The following is a 20,708-nucleotide window of genomic DNA, read 5'->3' as shown; positions in this document are numbered from 1 at the left end:
CGTCGCACGGTTTTTGTTTTTTTTTCACACTTAAATTTCCTACTTCATCTCAAGGGTTCGGGTTCGATCCTTCATACTTACCTACCAAAACTTCTTTTTATTTTACCCCCCCCCCCCGACACCCGGGCAACGATTTTTTATTATTCTTTTGTTTTGATTTACCCAAAACCACACACACCTTCAAACACCCGGGCAACGCTAGTTGGTCTAAAAAATGTAACATGCGACCGCAGCCGAGATTGAACTCACTATATGAGTGTAGTGTAATTCAAATCTTGTCCATAGCTGAATACTTGATGCTTCGTTAGGGCTATCAAGGGTATGTTTTTTATCGTGATGCCATCACTAGATGGGTTGCCTACCACGGCTTAAGAGACCCATCTACCCTCGAGAAAAGGATAGACAGCGCCCATTTCCCAACTTGGTATTCTACTTCACGGTAGATACAGCGCCTCGCCTTCCCAAATGGTCACCCATCTGATACTGGCCAGGTTCAACATTGCTTACCTTCAGTGATCTGGCAAGAACCTGTGTGTCGATATGATTGTTCATATTGTTCACCACGCATATCATTTTAAACATAGTTAACCAAATGAGAAAAGTTTCTTACGCGCAAGCATGTTTGGGCAAATCTTTCATGTAAAATTGCTCCTCTTCATCTTCTTCGAAATTCAATTCACCCACTCCTTGATTTATGGCACCTACATTCTTATCAAGTCCATTCTGAAATGGTCCATCAAGCACATCAATCTGAAAAGAGGAAAATAAGGATAAAATAGTTTTTTTCCAACTCTACTAAAGTTCTGTTTCAATGTTCTACATAAAAATATGCTAAGACATTTCATGTTTGTACATATGTTATCTTTCATACACATTCAAAAAATAAAAAGCAGATATGATCAGCAAAGATAGTGATTAATCTGATGTTGCTAAGATAAACAATTCAAACTTGACCCATTTTAAAATGAACTGCTCCGAAATCAAACTATGTTGGATCACCAATTAAAATAGTACAATTTTAAATAAATACATTTCATAAGTGACATTTTTTTATAGGAATATCTAGTTGACAATTATTTTTATGGTATGACAGAATACCTTACAGGAAAAAAAAAAAAGAAAAAAAAGAAACTATACTGACAATTTTAAATAAAAGAAATATACTTTATTTAAAGAATATTTAGCTGATAATGAAAATTATTTTTATGAAAGAAAGTCATTTTTTAATCGTATTGATCATAACAGAAATTATTTCTAAAGTAATATATATTTACATTTATCTACATATTAATACTGCTGTGCCTTTAAATGTACATATGTAGGTTTGTCATGGTTTCCAGATTATAAATTATTTGATTGGGAGATCTTATTTATTAAAATGGAGGATAGAATATGAACAAATTAGTATATAGATACGCTAATTTAATGTTCATAGTATGTTATCACCTATCCTATTTTTTAATAAATAGGATCTCTGACTTCCGATCGCCAAAGACGCAATGCAAAAAAAAAAATTATGTTGCTTTTGGACCGTACATGAAACTAAAATATGCCATCTGGCTAGGATCCAAGGAAACTATTTGTTCTACCTCAAGATGGTATAATAGTATCATGGAGTTTGCGTTCTCGCGGGGCATTCATACACTGAAAATATATCAAACTCTTATAAAGATATTGGAGATAACCTGTAATAACCAGATATATTCTGACACTATATTAACCAGATTACTCAGATAAATACTTTTACTGTTTTCACAAAAAGGATCACAATAATATTGCAGGGTCTCCATTCTTGCTGAATGTCCACAGAATTCCCAGCAGCAATATATTACATATGAAAAATGCTGCTGTCGAATTTCCACAGGTCCCATTAGTTTATATAATTATAAAAAGCACTATAAAATTTTCACTGGATCCCATTATTATAATAATGGGCCAGTCCCTATACTAGTGTGATCATCATTACCTGTTACTCCATGTTCGGAATCATAGACTCACCAAGCCGCAAAGAAAACTCAATATTATCTAACATCTTTTTTTTCTTAAACTCCTTTTCACTTAAAAACAAATCATATTGATACTTGGAATGTCAGGGGGTTACTATTTGGCATTGTGTCTAACAGGGTACTGAGTAGAGTTAGGCAGCAAGATGTCTGTTCACATTACATTTAAACTTCTGCAGGTTAGTATAGTCAGGAAAGCAAAAAACGGAGGGAATTCCAAAGTCTACCAGTCCGAGAGGAGAAACTATGTCTACCAGTCCGAGAGGAGAAACTATGTCTACCAGTCCGAGAGGAGAAACTATGTCTACCAGTCCGAGAGGAGAAACTATGTCTACCAGTCCGAGAGGAGAAACTATGTCTACCAGTCCGAGAGGAGAAACTATGTCTACCAGTCCGAGAGGAGAAACTATGTCTACCAGTCCGAGAGGAGAAACTATGTCTACCAGTCCGAGAGGAGAAACTATGTCTACCAGTCCGAGAGGAGAAACTATGTCTACCAGTCCGAGAGGAGAAACTATGTCTACCAGTCCGAGAGGAGAAACTATGTCTACCAGTCCGAGAGGAGAAACTATGTCTACCAGTCCGAGAGGAGAAACTATGTCTACCAGTCCGAGAGGAGAAACTATGTCTACCAGTCCGAGAGGAGAAACTATGTCTACCAGTCCGAGAGGAGAAACTAGGGCTTTCCAGCCTTTAGTGATCTCAGTAGTGAAAGGCTAAAATTTTGCTGCTTGTTAGTTTAGTCTGAAAAATAAACTAGGCGTTATTTATAAAACCTAGTATGTTGCATTCTCTTATGAATCAAACACTGAAAACTTTTGTCTTGTTAATGTTTTTATATATAAAAAAAAAAAATGGTGTGCTGAAAGCAAAAGAGAAAAGAGTAGATGTAACTTATACTAATGGAGGCCAAAGATGATTAAACTGAAACAGGTGGTAGAATTGACATTACTAGATTGGAGTGAAAAAAAAAAAAAAAAAAAAAAAAAAAAAAAAAAAAGTGGTTGATTAGACTACTACAGATACAAACTAGATAAGAGTAAGAATATAAAAGTATTTCCACATTAATTTCATTCGTCTGGTTTATAGAATATCAGCCCGTTGATTTTTTTTTTTTTGCGAATCCTAATTTACCTCCTCCCTTTAAGTGCAGGAATGAACTCTGCGTTTAATGAAACAGTCTACACCTCATAACATTACAGCACTCTCAATCCGACCCAAGTACTAGCCATTGACATTATGAAAAAAAATTTAATTATTGCTTGGAAGTAAATATTTTTTTATTATTATTATTTAATGTTTACAGAATTATAATTTGCATAAATTTTACTGAGATTATAAAAATTAAATATTTTGAATATGCGTCTATTCAATTTATGTATTTAGTAAATAGAATATCATTTACAATTTTAACATGACAGAGTGACAAACATGTGGAATCATTAAAAGAGTAAAAGGTTTTCTATAAAATTTTGCTTTGGTACCAACCAAACCAGAATTAGCAAACAGTTCTTATGACAGACACATCAATAAAGTGTAGATACCAGCAATTATACCTTTTTTAAATCAGTAACTAGTTGCCATATTTTCTGAATTTTTTAACGAAGATTGATAATTTATATTTAGATTATTCATACTCGAGTGTTATTCTCATAATACTTTAACCAATGTAACCTCCAACCATCATCAGGTGTATCTTGTTGAACTCAAGAATCTGCATGGAACCTTTTATTTCATCAAAAACCTGTGGCTTTGTGGACAAAGTACAAGGTAAAAATCAATTCCCAATTACACTATTTGAGGTTGAAGGTTCAATCTTATGCACAGGGGATATTAAGAATAAAATTGCAAATTACTTAAGACGTCTATCTGATTATGGCTGATGGAACAAGAGCATGCTCCCCCCTGTAAATAGAGGGGTCCATTTGAAATTCCATGCAGATTCCAAAGTTCGACCAGATACACCTGAAGAAGATCGATAGTTACATTGGTTGAAATGCGAGAACACTCAAAATGCGAACAGTAGTCTGCATAATGCAAATTAATTGACTTTACTTAAAAGCTCTCAAATGACTAAAAGATTTATACATTTTATTACAGTTAAAACATTTTGTAAATATTGCTCCTTTTTTTTTTTAAAGAGTTGAAAAGTAGTAAGAGTCATTCAAATCAAAAACTTAACATCTTAGTCATATAATTAAAAAACAAACAAAAAAAACAAAACTCCATTAATAAATAAAAACAGCATCATTAAAATTAGTTTCAAATTATTATGACTAAGTAATCCAGATGAGCTTTATATTAGACTAGCGAGGGGTACCCGGCGTTGCCCGGGTGTTTTTCGGGGTATGCGAAAAAACCCCGAAAATGTGAAAAAAAAAATGAAGCCTTCATGACGCGCAGTTGGAAAATAGTAAAGTGTTAAAAAAAAAAAACAAAAAAAAAAACAGGTGCGTTTTTGATTGACGTGACGGTGATAGGTATTCAGCAGTAAGCATTTTGTGCGGGACAGTTTTGAATGAGGTGAATAAATCGGTTTGTTTGTTTTTAAAAACCCACTCCCTGTTTATTAGGAGGAGCGAAATGAAAGCTACAGTCTGATATGACGAAGTCGACATTGAAAAAACGTTACTTAGCTCTCTTGAGACAACTGGCTTTCGGCTTGTGATTAGGAGTCGAGTTTCGCTTTTTTTTTTATACCGAAAACCGAATGTAACACGTGCCGATGCGGGAAATGTCGAATAATTAACGTTTGAAAGTCAATAAAATTAAATAGACAGGCGAGCTCCGTGGATAACTCTGAAACATTACAATTTATAGATGATATAAAAAGTTTTAAGTTGTGAACAGAACAAGCGCTTCTGAAAGAAGCCTTTTGTGGACATCGAGGAAAAGCGTACATACATACATATTCGCTTTTATATATATAGATAAACATTTTCTTTGCGTCTTGCAGAATAAGATCCATTCTGCCTTAAACTGTCTTCAAAACTTTCCATCGTTATCACGTTTCTTTTCTTTTTTCTTTGGTGGTTCATTTCTTTTTCTGCACCTTTCCTTTTGACACGACTAAATTGACAAACTTTCCAAATACTGTTTTTTAATATGGTGTATTGACTCCTTGAATATTTGAGGAATCCATTTAGTTTGTATAATTGCATTGAAAAGATGGTGTATTAATTTGAGCAAAGTCTCACTATCCATTTTTAAATGTTCAGAATAAATATTGCCAATCCCTGGGCTTTTATTCATTTTAAGGTTTCTTATTGCATTTGTTATTCCACTTTTTAGGCTTGAATGAAGTTCTTCAGTTGAAGACTTGTCTATCACACAATCATTTCTATTGTTATCATGATACATTCTTTCATAATATATATTACTAGCAGGCGGTCTTGTGTTGCCCGGTTGTAAAATACGCTGAAATATATTTGTATTTATCTAGATTTCGTATTCATCATTATATTGTACAAAATATATTGTAATGATTTCAAAAGTTAAAAGACATGGGTGCCATCAGCTAGAATCAAAACCAACCATCTGAGCTAAGCCCATATGCATATTAAAACTTAAAAAATTAATGTTGTTTAATGTAGAAATATATGTGTACATCTATAGGAGCAGTTTAAGTAACCTTACACCTGCCAAGTTCCAAATTTAAAAAAAATGTTTATCCCTTAGCAGCTAAAAACCAAATCGAATTTGTTCTACAGGACCATATCCCCTACATATCAAGTCTCAAGTCTGTAGATTAAAAATTGATAGAAGTTTAGTCGAGACCCCCTCCCCCCAAGATCACTTACAGACATTAGTTTTATAACAATTTGGTTCAATTAATAATTAAATTTCACTTTCAAAAACACTTAAAAATAAATAAATAAAAAAATGAAAGTAAAAAGACCGCAGAACAATGCTGAGAAGATAACGTTAGTAGTTACTGTGTTTATTTTTTGTATTTTAGATTTATTTTTGGTATTCGTTAAAATAAAAATGTTAATGCGTTATTGAAGTTTCCTTTAAGTTATAGTAATATTACTATCAGCATCAAGTTTTCTAATTAAAATTTAGAATAATCATTGAATATGCATAACGCCCAAATATTCACTTAGCGTTAAATTTATTGCAAAATTTTTGGAATTATTTAAGTATACACAAAAAAAAAAAAATAAAAAACACCACACACACACTTTGTGGAGGCAGAGAGGTGTCAGGTGAATGAAGTAGTATACTTTGCTTGAATTTCTCATTCAAGTTGCTAAATTTGTTTTCTGGTTTAAAAGTTTTATAACAGAGATATATAAAAAAAAGAAAAAAAAAAAAAAAAGAAAATGATTCATAGATAATTTTCCAGAGAAACCTTACTTTCGTTATTAAATAAGGAAAGTATTAAACACCATGTATGAATCATCACAATAGACATAGCCACATCACCCATCAAAATCTTCCACAAAAAAAAAAAAAAAAAAAAAAAAAAAAAAAAAATTTTTTTTTTTTTTTTAACTTATATTTAAGTAAAAACAAAGCACATTGCCACGGGACATAATAGACTATTGTAAATCAGAGTCCAGATTAATAGGGGGCATTCTAAATGAGTTGTGCAGCAATTCACATTACATTTAAATTTATACATCTTGGTACATTTGGAGAAACAGGATGATGGTGGAGGGTGGGGGGGTAAGTAATTACACAAAAAAGCAGAAAGACGTTATTAGAACCGAAAACTTTCTAGCATCTGGGGACCTTTACAGTGAAGGAATAGGATTTTGCTGATTGTCAGGTTGGACGAGGGAGAAGGATTGTATTTATGTCAACGAGGCACAAATGCCACAAGTTTGTCAGAGCACATTTCATTGAAGTACTTGTAAGACAAGCACAGAGATACAACATTGTATTAATAGAACAGGGACCAGACCGGCATAGACAGTGATGGACGTATTGAATTAGTGGATCTTTTTTTTCTCAACCCGGAGAGTGAGAAACAAGTGGTTAGTGCACCATCACAGATGTCACAACAATACTCTATAAATCAGCGGATGGTGATTTTGTAGAGATATAGGATAATGGCAAGTGAACTCAGCTTTCTAGCCCAGTAGAGGGAGCCCACCTTACTTCAGCAGACTTGAAAGTATCTTCTAGCTGAGGAGTTTGAATATTGGACTCTTAAGTAGGATGCTATTAGCTATGAAAATCTGCAACTGTAAAGGTTTGTAATCGAAGGAAAGATGTTCTGTCTTAGCATTAAATGTTACCATTCATTTAAGTCTCCATTCCACTACATACTGGAGTTCATATTCTAAGGTTTCAGACATTGCTTCAGGTACAGAAGTATTCGTTTTGCCCACATTGAAAATAGAGCATGGCGTTATCAAATATACCTATCTGACAAGCACGCATCAGGGAGGTCATTTATGAAAATCGGGAATAATAAAGGTCTAGGATTGGCTCGTGAGACACACCCACATTAATGTCATGTTTAAAGATGGCCATTAAAGATTAACTGGATTTTTCTTTTGTCCAAGAAGAATCTGATCATATTAAACATTTTTACAGTCACACAATACAAATTAATTTTCTTAAAACCTTTGTGCCAGACCTTATCAAAGGCTTAGGATGCATGAAGTGCTAACATCATAGATTAACTTTCCTTATCTAGTGTATGGTATATGCATTCAGAGATGACCATTAAGATATCTGCAGTAGAATGGTCTTTCCTAAATCCACACACATGATCAAAAAGAAGTTGAAGTTCAGCATTTATGATGTGGTGAACCATCGGTAGATATTAACGAGTCAGACTTTTTATGAAGAGTGGGAAGAAACTGATAGGCCAATAATTTTGCTGGTCAGTTCTTTCACCAGCATTCTTGAACATTGGTACCACAAAGACAATTTTATAGCTATCTCGGAAGCAAGATTCATCAGGTTATTTGCGATACAAGTTGAAGAGGACAGAAGCTAGTTCAGCAAAGCATTTTATTTTTATTATGATAGCAGGGATCAGATCAGGCCATATGCCTTAATGGTGTCAAGATTTTTGTGTTTTCTGTCTGTAATTGGAAATTAAAAAGGAAGTAGTTTAAGCAGTTCAATCTTATCCATTGCCATGCAAGCACTATCATAGTGGTTGGATAGTGGGAAATTGTTGATTCAACACATTTTGAACACATTTTTTCCAGAAATCCCAAGTTCTTAATTTCTGAGGCTCAATGTGTTTTCTAGTAATCTTAGTGTACCTACTTTCAGCTACTATATATTCTTTTAACTGTAGCTGATTTATGGTGGCTGAATTAGCAAAATGGCTGCTGTCTACACACAATAGCAGCTGCCCAGGTTCAAGCAAACCACTGGGGGAGAGTAGAGCCTCCTGTAAAATCTGTGCGAGGATATATGCTTTTATGCCTGCTTTGACAACCTGTTACCTTATTTGCATAGTGTTGAGCAAGGAGAGAAAAAGTTTTTCTTTATGAAGAGTCAGTGATGGATTCCCAATTACTCTGTTATATTCCATCGTTTTAAGTAATGGCACTTCTGCTTGGGTTCATAAGTTAAGGTGATCAGTATTCCCGAGTGGGCTATGGCTATGTGTCCTACAAGCCTTGAGCAATAAAGTCAAGAATAGGTAGAAAAGTGAAGCTTGATGATCTAAGAGGGGAGAAAATTACCCTTTGTGAAAAGGAATGTGCAATAGAGAAACTATGTATGGCGTTACCAACTGCATCTGTATAGCTGGAGAAACCAAGCAAATCTATAGTAGACATTAAAATCCTAAAATACATTGATTTGAGGTCTCGGATCAAAAGAGCATCATGCATTCATACTATCAGAGACATAGTCGAGTAGGGTACAGTTCTGGGTTGAAGGAGAATGATAGAGAAAATAAATATTAATGCGTTGTAAGGTTAATCTAAACCACATGTAGGTCTGATCATCTGATTCTAGACTATGTTCTCTAATCAAGGGAAGGATGTTGCAGATGTAGACTCAGACAAAAGCATTTTTAAGTGATTAATGGGAATTTGTGCGCATCTATTATCTATTGGGGAGAGGTGTGCATGTGTAGGTCTGCTAAAAACTTTTCTCATACGCATCATACATGCACCAACTCGGCATTGTTGGAAAGAGCAATTTCTTGAACAAATATGTAAAAATTAGAAGAAAAAAAATCGTCAATTAATTTTGTGTAAAAACTGCGTTTTATTTCAAGCGAGGGCCACCTAAAATCATCTTTCTAAATGATTTCACAAACTGTGCAGGTGTCAACCATTGTTCTCTGAATTAGTTTAAAAACAAGAATTTCCAACATGATTTCCTGATCGTTTGAAATTTGAGATGTCATAGCATCTGTTTAATCATAGCCACATCAGTGAAAGGGTTCTGTTATTAACTTCAGTTATGCAAGTTTGCACCCGCCATGCAAAACTTTTTTTTTTTTTTTTTTTTTTTGTCTTACAAAATTTTAATTTCGGTTTCTCTTCTGGCTGATGGCACCTGATTTTTTTCTTTTTTTATATGACCCCCCACCCCCACAACTTATATTTAAAACAGCTTTTACGACTAGGCAATCTCCTGTTCCACACTAGTCAACCATAAATCTTGTAAGTTTGAAATATTGAGTTATCTCACTTTGTTTGCTTTTTCTTTTTGTCTTTTTTTTTTTTTTAGATCGCTTCAAAATGGCGGACTACTCATAAAATTTCAAAATTTGATTTTCTTATATATTATATAAAAGGGACAATAATGCACATGTGAAATTCAGAATCAAATAGTCATTTTTGTTTTCTACCTTAACGACCACAGAATCATGTATATATAAAATCATCTTTTTTTAAAGGATTTCAACATCTATGCATGCAAGAACAGCGTCACCTCTTGGATATGTTAAGTACAGAAATTCACAATGGTATGACTATCGCCATGGGTAAATGGGTGAGAGTGTTATCTCAAAACTATTAGATTTTGTACTCCCCTTACTGCAAACATTTTTTTTTTATTATTTTTGAAAATTTTTATTTCGGTAAGCTTTTGTCAGGGCTAAAAGATTTAAATTTTTTGTTTTGTACTTTGTATTATTTACTTGTCAAAATTTTTATCAGCAGTTAATTAAATTTAAACAAAAATCAATTTATTTATTTCAAATTTTTTTATCAGTGGTTGATTTGCCTGAGGGTTGATTTAACGATCAGATTACTATTAAATGTATGAATCACATTTTTTTTTTTATTTAATTGTAATCGCTTAAAAATTGTTTCTCCTCGCTCATATGTCCCTATTCTGAATTCGTAGCAGTGGGCCAATATCAGTGGACTTTTTTTTCAAACTGCTATAAATTATTACACAGTAAAAATAATTAAATTAAAACAAAAATCATTTAGCAAGTGTAGTCAAATACAACTTAATTTTCTTTTTTTCTATGGCCCAAGCAATGGCAAGTACCTCTGCTAGTTTAAAAATATAACCAATTTATCAATTTACATGATTTTTGGAACACAATAAAAATATTTTAATATAGGAGAAATTCCAAGCAAGATCCAAAGTTTAGTGCATGAAAATTCAGAATTTACCATATTCATTTGTTCTTGCTATGTCAAGTGCTAATTTGGTAGCCATTATTTTAACATTGTTTATCAGATAGCCACAAAACTTAGACTGAATGCCTAGAAATAAAATTAGGCGTAGGACAGAACTACGCCAGATCTTCAAAGCATCATGTTAACTGGATTCGCCACAATGCATTAGAATGTGTCGCTACCACAGATGATATTGTACTTTTTTCAAGGAATCACATTTCAAATTGAATCACACCCATCAGTTAGTTTCATAAGTTGTGGATTAATGTAGCAAGGAGAATCACGTCAACCAGTATAAATCCAATTGGATCAATGATGATGTCCTCAAGTTTAACATTTGAATTAAATATCACAATTTACTTACAGCATATGTGATCCTGTTTGGAAATTCCACGATCTAGCTAAATATTGCATCTCCCAGTCAATCAATTTCATTTATAGTTGTGCAACTTTAGTTATTGTAGTGAAGTCGGGAAAGGTGAAAGTAGGAAAACACGACTGATGAGAATATGAAGAACATTTATATCCAGAACAGGGTTAGTGATACAGGACGATTAGTAAGTCTGTGGGGAGTCGTCTCTGTACGACATCCAGATAGTTCTCATTGAGCGGTCTATACTTGCTGCTTATATGGCTAATGGATAAGTCCATCTTAGTGATTATAAGGGTGTATATGTCCTCATAACAGTTATCTTGTGAAAAGATGTACACAAGAAATGTATATTAAAATCAACAATATCTTGCACACAATAGACTGGCCATATTACTACATGATTGAGGTAAACATTAACAGGAAATGATCTGCAGAATGCAAGAAATATTTTGTATAGGCTACGAATGGTTGTTTTTGTTATATCTTACTAAATGAGGAGTTGAAATCTAGTTAGTATTATGCATGTAAAATTTAGAAAAGCACACTGTTTTTAGATAAGCACAACATCAGATAAAATTCAGCTACCATTTTGTTTTGCTTATTCACATAATGTTGACATATTTTAAACTTGTTTTTCTCAATTTAACATGAATAATACTAAATACCTTCAATGGATTTAAAACGTCAGCCTACTAGAATCCAGATAAAGGACACCACTGACTCTTTAGCAACCCCCTTATGTGTAAAACAGTGCAATGGCCAGATGAAAACGTAGCTAACTACTGGTGTGGCCTGATTTTAAAAAGATCTCCAGATAATAAATGAAATCCAATGTTGGAAGAGAAAATGGCTTCACATTGCTAATCTGGTGGCAACGAACTGCTGGGATCTATGGTATAGAAGTCATTAAAAAAAAGTTTACTCAATTTACTGAGAGCCAAAACTGTTGAGTCATTTACCTAAAAGGAATCTTTACAGTTTGAAAAGATCTTTTAGCATGCATAAACATTTTTTTTTTTGAACTGGCTGTTCAGCCCGGCTTTGCTCAGGCCCTATGTATTGTTCATAACTTTATATGCATATGTATGTACACTGCTGATCAAAAATTTAAGATCACTTAAAAATCTTTAAAAAGAAACCTTTTAAGGATAGATTTTAAACTCTTCAGACTTAAGGTTACTAATACTACAATCTAAAATGTTATGGAAACAAAAAGGTACATTCCAAAAATTTTATTTAAAAATTTACATTTTTATTAAATTAGGCTTTTTACACATAATCAAAATTATAAGACCAAGGGTATAAATTAGTGTTTGGTTGATTCCTAAATTTTTCCCGATTTCGATTCCAGGCAAATTTTGATTAACGATTCTGATACCAAGTACGATTCTGATTCTCATGGAATTGTTGTTTTGAAACATACCATTATAAAAGCAAAAGTTTTTGTGTAGTGAAAAAATTTGGTACAATGAAAAAGTGGAAATACACTTAAGGGAATTTCGAAAACGATTTGATTTTTTTCGTAAAATTTCTTTCATTGAAAATAAGTCAAAACAAATATTTTAACCATGAATTAAACATGCACCATGAAATTAATAACAATCAATTTCAGGAGTTATTTTATATATTAAAAAATATAAAGAAAAAGGGTGGACGTACACGAATGCTACCCCTGTAGTGCAATATGCATTGGCTCCGATGTTGTACGTTGTTCGACTAAGGGAGAATTTTACAAGGAAAGGATTTTTGCGTGTGACCTAGTTTTTTTATTTATTTATTTATTTATTTTGGCTTGAAATTTGCACATGATTTTTGTTATGATTTTATCCTTTTTTTTTTTTTTTTTTTTTGATGGATATTTTTTTTTTTTTTTTGATGGATATTTTTTTTTTTTTTTTTTTTTTAATGCCGGAGAGTTTATTTAATTATTAACAGGAAAATTGGTGAAAATCAAAATGGAATCCGCGCTATCTTTAAATATTATTTTCAAGTTTAATTATGTTCACGGGACTTTTGTGAATCTGTTTACTGGTGTTTGCACCAACAATATTGAAGCCTACTGGTCTCATATTAAAAGAAGACTGAAATACATATCGGGTCAGTAGGAGAAATGAAATGGTCTCATGTCGAGGAGACCATGTATAGAGAGGCTTATAACATGAAGAGAAAAAATATTAGATTATTTTGAAACATTTTTAGAGCATGTTCATGAAAAATATGGTAATTTAAAAAAATCCCAATAAGCTTTGGGAAAAAAACATGTTTTGAATAATTGAAATTTTTATTTTTTATTTTTGAATAAAAAATAATTATTAAAACAAAAGCAGTAATGTTCTCGTCGAGTAGTTTTTATTTTATTCTAGAAAATAAAAAAGGTACTTACGCACTTATTGAGCCGTGCTGAAATAATGACATTATTTAGAAAGCTATTCTTAACATGGGAATGGGAGGGTGTTGTGTACCTATCCTGTACTTTCACCTAACAATTTAATAAGAACAGGTATCGTAAAACTTTAATTAAACTTGAAAATACTATTTAAAAATAGCGTAAATTAATAAGTGCACTAGCAACATTTCACTGTTTCGATCTACAACATTCCATGAGAGGTACGTACACACTAAAGTTTTTTGTTTATCGCCACAAGTGCTAATTTTGACTTTCACCAATTTTCCTTTAAAAAACAATTAGAAACTCTTCAAACATTGGGCGAGACCTTAAACCATTAAAAAAAAAATAAAAATAAATAACGGTAACATAAGTGCATAAGCACAAAATTTTTGTTGTTTTGTTTTCATTTTGTTTGTTTGTTAAATCCGCCCCCCCCCCACCAAAAAAAATAAAATAAATAAAAATAACAAAAGAATACAAAAACAATAAGAAAAGGGTATCGTAAAACTTTAATTAAACTTGAAAATAATATTTAAAAATAGTGCGGACTCCATTTTGACTTTCACCAATTTTCGTGTTATAATTACATAAACTCCAGCAAAAAAAAAAAAATCATAACAAAAATCGGTGAAGCTTAGATAAGTAGGTCCGGCAGACGAGCCTCGTTCTGATATTCGGAAAATTTAGGTTAACAACCGGTGAAGCCATCGAAAAGTAACCCTTTTGAATGAAGATGGATATAAACAATATTTTTTAAATTAATTTCTTAATTTTACTTAACAAAACGTAAACATATATAAACAAAATATTTTAGAAAATAAAATTTTAAATAAAAATTGATTATAAAGAATTTAAAAAAAAATAATTATTGAAAAATATTGCAAAGTGTTTACATAGCTGGTTCTTTGGGATAATAGGGGCGCCTGAAACCTCCCTTCCAAAACGAAAAAAGCTTTAGTGTTTTTACTATTTTAAAGCGCCTTTTCTTTTCTTTTTCAAGTTTGAAACAAGTAGTGGCTAGTTAACTTAGAACAACAAGTGCATATGGCGGAAATTCTTCAGGGTTTAAATGCATTGAAATGCTTTTATGATGGTCGAATAACGTTTTTCAGACGCCATATTACTTCCTCTTTACTTGCCTCCCCACGAGGGCAAAGTTAGACACATGGTCGGTTTTAAATGCAGAGAAGCATTTATTACTAAAAAACGAAATGGTGAAATATAAAAGTTAAAAGTAAAAAAAAATTTTTTTTTTAATTCAAACTATTAAAGAAAGAAAAAATTTCAAAGAAATTTCGAAAAAATAAAGATAAAGATTACCTTTAAAATAGTTAATAAAATTCTTGTACATCATATTAAATAGGTTATGAAAAGTTTTATGACGCTTTTATCAAATTTTTGAGAGCATTAATCTCACTTAAAACAAACTGTTCAACTTAAAAATAAAAGAGAATCGTAAAGAAAGAATCACAAATCTAAGGTATTTTTTAACGATGTGATTCAGATTCTCCCCAAAATACACGATTCGATTAACAATTCCGATTAACAATCCCACCACTAGTATAAATTGTTAGATTTATGGTAATTCTAACGTTTTTAGTTCAGTTAGAGATTAGCAATTACTGTGTAAAGGTGTTACCATGCCTAAAGCAAGAAAACTAACCGTAGTTGAGCGCTTTCGAATTCTAGGATTCCATAAGCAATGCTTGTCACAGGAAGCGATAGCAGCTAAGGTAAATCGCAGTAAAACTTATTTGCAACTTTCTAAAGAACACTTGAGAATTATGGAAAAGCAAAATCCTTTGGTAGGACCCCCAAAATATCTCCTGCATCAAGTAGGAGAATCAGACGGGTTGTTATGAATGACAGAGGACTTTCTTCTAGTCAAATTAAGGCGGTTACAGATGCTGATTGCAGTCCAGTAACCATCAGATAACAAAAAGGCATGGTAAATAAAAAGCGTAAACAAATTCTTCGATTGCTTCCATGTCACACAGTGGACCGTTTAAGATTTGGTCGTGAATATCAGACCTAGGACGTTGAGAAGTGGAAGAAAGTCCCGTTTTCTGATGAGAAAAAAAATTCAATTTAGATGATCCTGATGGCTTCCAGCAATATTGGCAAGACAAAAACATGCCCCATGAAATTTTTTTCCACACGTCATAGTGGTGGAGGGTCCGTAATGGTATGGGGTGCCTTTTCTTACAGGGGGACAATGGAGCTGCAAGTGGTGCAGGGTCGTCAGACAGCAGCTGGTCATGTTAGCATGCTACAAAAAGAATCTTTGATAATGGAGGGTCATAGTTGGTGTGGGGATAGATGGTTATTCCAACAGGATAATGTTGCAATCCACACTGCAAGACAGACCTTGAGCTTTCTACAAGAAAATGGAGTCCATCTCTTGGGACATCCTGCAGGCTCACCAGATTTGAACCCAATTGAAAATGTTTGGGAATGGATGACAAGAGAGGTTTATCGAAATAGCAAACAATATTCAACAAAAAATTAACTTCGTGAAGCCATCTTCAGAAACTGGCGCAGGATCCCCCACACTTTAATGGGAACCCTTATTTCTAGCATGCCCCAAAGAATTTTTGAAGTCCTCAAAAGCAGTGGAGGTAGAACTTATTAAGTTTGATTGTTGAATGTTTTCATACACTTTTTGTACAATTTAATAGAATTTTTGTCTCTGGTCTTATAATTTTGATCATGTGTAAAAAGCCTAATTTAATAAAAATGTAAATTTTAAAAATAAATCTTTGGAATGTAGTTTTTTGTTTCCATAAACTTTTAGATTGTAGTATTGGTAACCTTAAGTCGGAAGAGTTTAAAATATATCCTTAAAAAAGTTTTTTTAAAAAACATTTTTAAGTGGTCTTAAATTTTTGATCAGCAGTGTATATATTAAGTTTGTCTCATATTCAGGTAACCTACATCTAAAATTTCAAGTGTTTAGACGCAAAATTGGCAGAGGAGTTTGGTAGAGTCTGCAATGGTTAACTCTTTCAACTTAGACCTGGCAGCCAAATTTTCGCCCAAAAACTGATTGAAAAGCTTGCTGCTTCAAATGTTTAGACCAGAAATTGGCCAAGTAATTTCGTAGAGACCACAAAGGTCAATTTTTATTTTAACTTTGACCCCAATTTTGACCCCATAACATTTGTTTTGGGCTTGAATCAATTTAAAAAGTTTGATCGATGTCTAAGTAACCTACATCTAAAATTTCAAGTGTTTAGACCCAAAATTGGTAGAGGAGTAAGGTCAAATCGTTGAACTTTGACAGCCAAATTTCTGGCCCAAAATAGATTTCTCGAATCTGTAGACTAAAAATTTAAATGTACACACACACACACACACACAATTTCACTTTTATAACTATATAGATTTGGTAAACAATAAATAAACAATTGGTGAAGCAAAATTATATTGAAAATTTCAGCAAGCAGACAGAGATTTACCTACGCACAAAAGTCAACAGTCTATGCCATTGTCTTCCCTGTTGACTGAAGTATGTCTATCTCTGGTGCTGTGCAGTTTGAGGAGGTCCACCCTACTAGGCTTTGCTTTCTCTCTCAAAAGGGGTTGGTTTATTACTAATTGCCTGAGATACCACTGCTGGGGAATACCAACAGGGATGTGCAGGCATTTTTTGCAAGTTAGAGTTTTCTTCTAAAGTGCTGCTTTTTTAAATTCTACTTTCCAACTTTACTGTGTGAGGGAGATAAATAACTTCTGGCTCTTTAACGATTGAAAGGCCTATGCAATCTTAATTTAGAAGAAAATATAGATTAGTTTAATGCACTAATTGCCCACGACTATTTGGGAATATTAGATGCTGGAAAGTATAACTGGTAACAATTTCAAAGAATTAAAATCCAGACAGACCTAATACACAGAACTATGATTTGCATGTGAACTTGGTTTTTGATATGTTGATCTGTGACAGTCATCGACAAAGGTCACCTGCGGCAAAACAGGAAAACAGCAAAACTATATTCAAATTCGCCAGGTGAGAACCACCCAGCTAGATATAAACTAGTTTAACAAGTCAAATTTTCAAGAGTTGCTATAAAATCTACATATAAAATGCTGATTCCTAAAACAAAGCCAATTCAGGCAATAGCAGGGAAAAGTTCTCAGACATCCCTAAGAATATATATATATATATAAAATAAAATAAAAAAAATAAAAAAGATTAATTTCCCATAACATTTCAAACGTACACATTTGTCCCTCATTTTATTCAAATAAGGTTTAAAAAAATAAATTCAAGTGTCAGCAAAACAAATTTCTAGAAAAAAGGTTTGTCCATATCAGAGAAAAATTCAAATATTTTCACTTTCAGCAATAAAATTTTAGTGAACATCATTGGTTTAGTTTAAAGCATATCAACCTCTTCAGATCATTTAATGCTGAAACAGTATATTTATATGGGGACTTGACTTGGTATATATGCAATAACAAAAAAAAATACCATTTTCTTTGTTGGTTTGTAAAATATTTTGTTTCAAATAGTGATAGGGGAAAGCTTTTGAAAAACAGTCAAACACTGTAAGAAGATGGACCTCTCCCCCATATACAAAAAAATTATTTTGATTTCTACTTTCTGATTAGTGGAAGTCATGCTGATGTACACCAAGGAAAAGTCCCTTCTGATCAAGGTTTACGTAATGGTTTCCAGTTTCCTTAGAATTGTAAATTTAGCATTAGTTGGGCCTTTTCAGAATTTTTTGCTAAAATAAAATATTTTAGATGTTCATTTTGGATTACAAGTAACATTTGTAATCCAAAATAAACTCTGGATTCAGATTTTTTTTTTTTTTAACGAGAATTTAATTAGTAGACATAAGTGAAGGAAACTATCAATCATTTGTAAGAATTTCTCTGGCACTGATGAATTACAGTAATTTTTTTTTTTGTAATATTCTTTATTGATGTTGTTTTCTTATGATGTGTAATAAAAAGAAGCATTTAAAAGTAAAAGATAATTTCTTTTAATGTAAACTTTTCAAATATTTTTTATTATATAAAACCATTCTGGAAATTTTTTTTTCTAAGTAAAGATTGAAAAATATTATTAATAGAAAGCAGAAGTCAAAATGAGTTGAGTTTTTTTTACCAAAAATTACTTTAATTTCAATGTAACTGTTCACTAGCAAGAAAAATCAGTTAAAAGTAAAAAAGATTAAAAACAAAGTGTTTCCGAATCAATCTCCCCCGAGAAGTAAAAAGCAAAATAAAACCAAAGTTCTTCAACTTTTGTTTTTCCATCTAAATAAAAGCAATATAATCTTTTGTCTGTACATATATGATTGTGTTTGAATAAAATATTTTTCACAGCCATTTTTTTTTGTGGTTGCCGAGTAAACAGACTGATTATGAAAATCCCTGACTAAATTGCACCAACTTCGAAATTCTGTAGATCTTTTCTACACAGAAGCATTTACAGAGCAACTAGTTAAATATATGTGATCACTGTAGAATAGCACCATATTTGGTGCTGTGACCAGGATTTCATAGAGCTTACCATGGCATATCTGCACCAATAAAAGGAAACAACCATCGAAAATCCTCATATTTAAATAATCAACTCCAATGGATAATTAACCAAATACCAACACCTGCCAATAACACATTCTAGAACATGCTTTATTCCATAAACGGAAGATCCTGGTAAACAATCCCTACATTAGTCAAATGTCATTTTTTGTTAATTAAAATCTTTTGACATTGAAATTTCTGTAAATTATTCGCTTAAAGAAAATGCACATGGGAAAATATTTCAGTTTGGTTTTGTCTAAAATCAACCCTTTTTAGAATTCTTTAAATGCAGCAATTCATTGTGTATGATCAATTGAACACAAGTTAATTAAGTTGGAAATTCATCAGCAATAACAAGATAGAAACTAAGAAAATATTAGTTGTAATTTACTTCCTTCCCACAAATCAGAGAAATCTAAAACAAAGTCAAAATGTGAAGAGAGTCAAGCCAGCATCCCTAAGTGAGGAGCATTCTGGCCTTTTAAAAATTGCCTTGGCAGTTCCATCAGCATTCTGTAGCCAGGGCATCTCAGGCAGTAAGCAATAAACTTACAACTGGCATATATCAGCAATTGGAGAGAGCAGCCAAATGAATGGGCTGAAATATTAACTTGTCATAAGAAAATATTTTCAACTTAGTCTATACATAATTTAGCATGTCTCTTGTTCCAAATCTTTTCTTTCTAAAATATTGTGGAGATGATGTTGAGACAGGTGCTAAATTACTGCCGAACATATCACAGTGCCATTGTTAAAACCTCAACATTGTTAACAAGTGTTTGACAGACCATAAGACAGCATTATGGTTTCCAGACTAGTGGCTTTCACTAGATTCTATAAGGCTCGAACTGGACGAATGCCCAGAAAGAATTATTTCAGTGACTAGCAGCCTTCATTGACTCCCCTCTACTAATACTAACAACAATATAAAACATCATGACAGTGTTCTCACAGAAGACAAAGAAGTCACCCCTACATTAGAGAATTTAGTAGTTCCCACATGGTTGTGCTTACTTCACCTTCACCTACATTCACAACATTTACTACTCCACTTTATCATGCTAAGACACCTCAACCAAGGAAGATTTGCCCACTGTGTAGTCAGACTAAGAAATTCAATACAAACAATTTCTTGAGCAAATACACCTACTTTCCTGAACCAGAGTGCTAATATATGACCAAGGCTTGCTAGATCCTTGACAACCTCGATGAGGACCTCACTTGGCCCAAGACCTTAAGTGATTTACACAGAGGAAGAAAATATGACAACCCTACGGCAAGTAAAAACTGAACAATCCCCCTACATTGACATGTTTTCAAATCACCTTCCAGCGTGGATCATTGTGGACAATGGCAACAAGGAACATGATCCAATATTCAACATCCAAGGACCTGGGTGCTAGAATCATAAAAATTTCCCAGTCTACCAGACAGGCTGATGGATACTTCCAACTCAATGTGATTAGAGAAACCAGGGTTGATGTAGAGAGAGGGGATACAGTGTGCTACTTGAGGACCTGCTGAGACATGAATTGGTGAAACCCAGTTTTGGCATGGCTCAACTAAATCACCACCCAACATGAGACAGGTCAGACATGCATATGTTTTGCATGCCCCTCCTCATCAAACCAGTTTGGCAAAGTGAGTACTTGGAACACTATGCCTGATAATGAGGATGACAAATTCACCATCGAGCATCATTGAGATTCAGGCCACATAATATCAGTCAAATCTAGTACAATACAGAGTGCGGCCTGCCGATACTACCAGTGGACCACAACAAATATGAAGATCACTACACATCTGTCAAGATATATCCACATTCACTTCAAGGTTTC

The 20,708-nt window shown here is 33.0% G+C and overlaps 1 protein-coding gene across 2 annotated transcripts in view; it reads right to left on the bottom strand.

Annotated features, from left to right (window-relative positions):
- The window catches only part of LOC145284837 (regulator of nonsense transcripts 1-like), a 125,403-nt gene that overhangs the window by 82,060 nt on the left and 22,635 nt on the right, over window positions 1-20,708 (bottom strand). For both annotated transcript variants that reach the window (XM_080133816.1, XM_080133815.1), the window contains exon 2: window positions 611-750. In XM_080133816.1, coding sequence (XP_079989942.1) covers window positions 611-750 — 140 coding nt within the window. The remainder of the gene's footprint in view (window positions 1-610; window positions 751-20,708) is intronic.

Source organism: Euprymna scolopes, chromosome 9 (assembly GCF_053919585.1).
Source record: "Euprymna scolopes isolate OS-2025 chromosome 9, ASM5391958v1, whole genome shotgun sequence".
Taxonomy (NCBI): domain Eukaryota; kingdom Metazoa; phylum Mollusca; class Cephalopoda; order Sepiida; family Sepiolidae; genus Euprymna; species Euprymna scolopes.
Note: the sequence above shows the minus strand (reverse complement) of the source record. Positions and strands in the feature narration are given on the sequence as shown.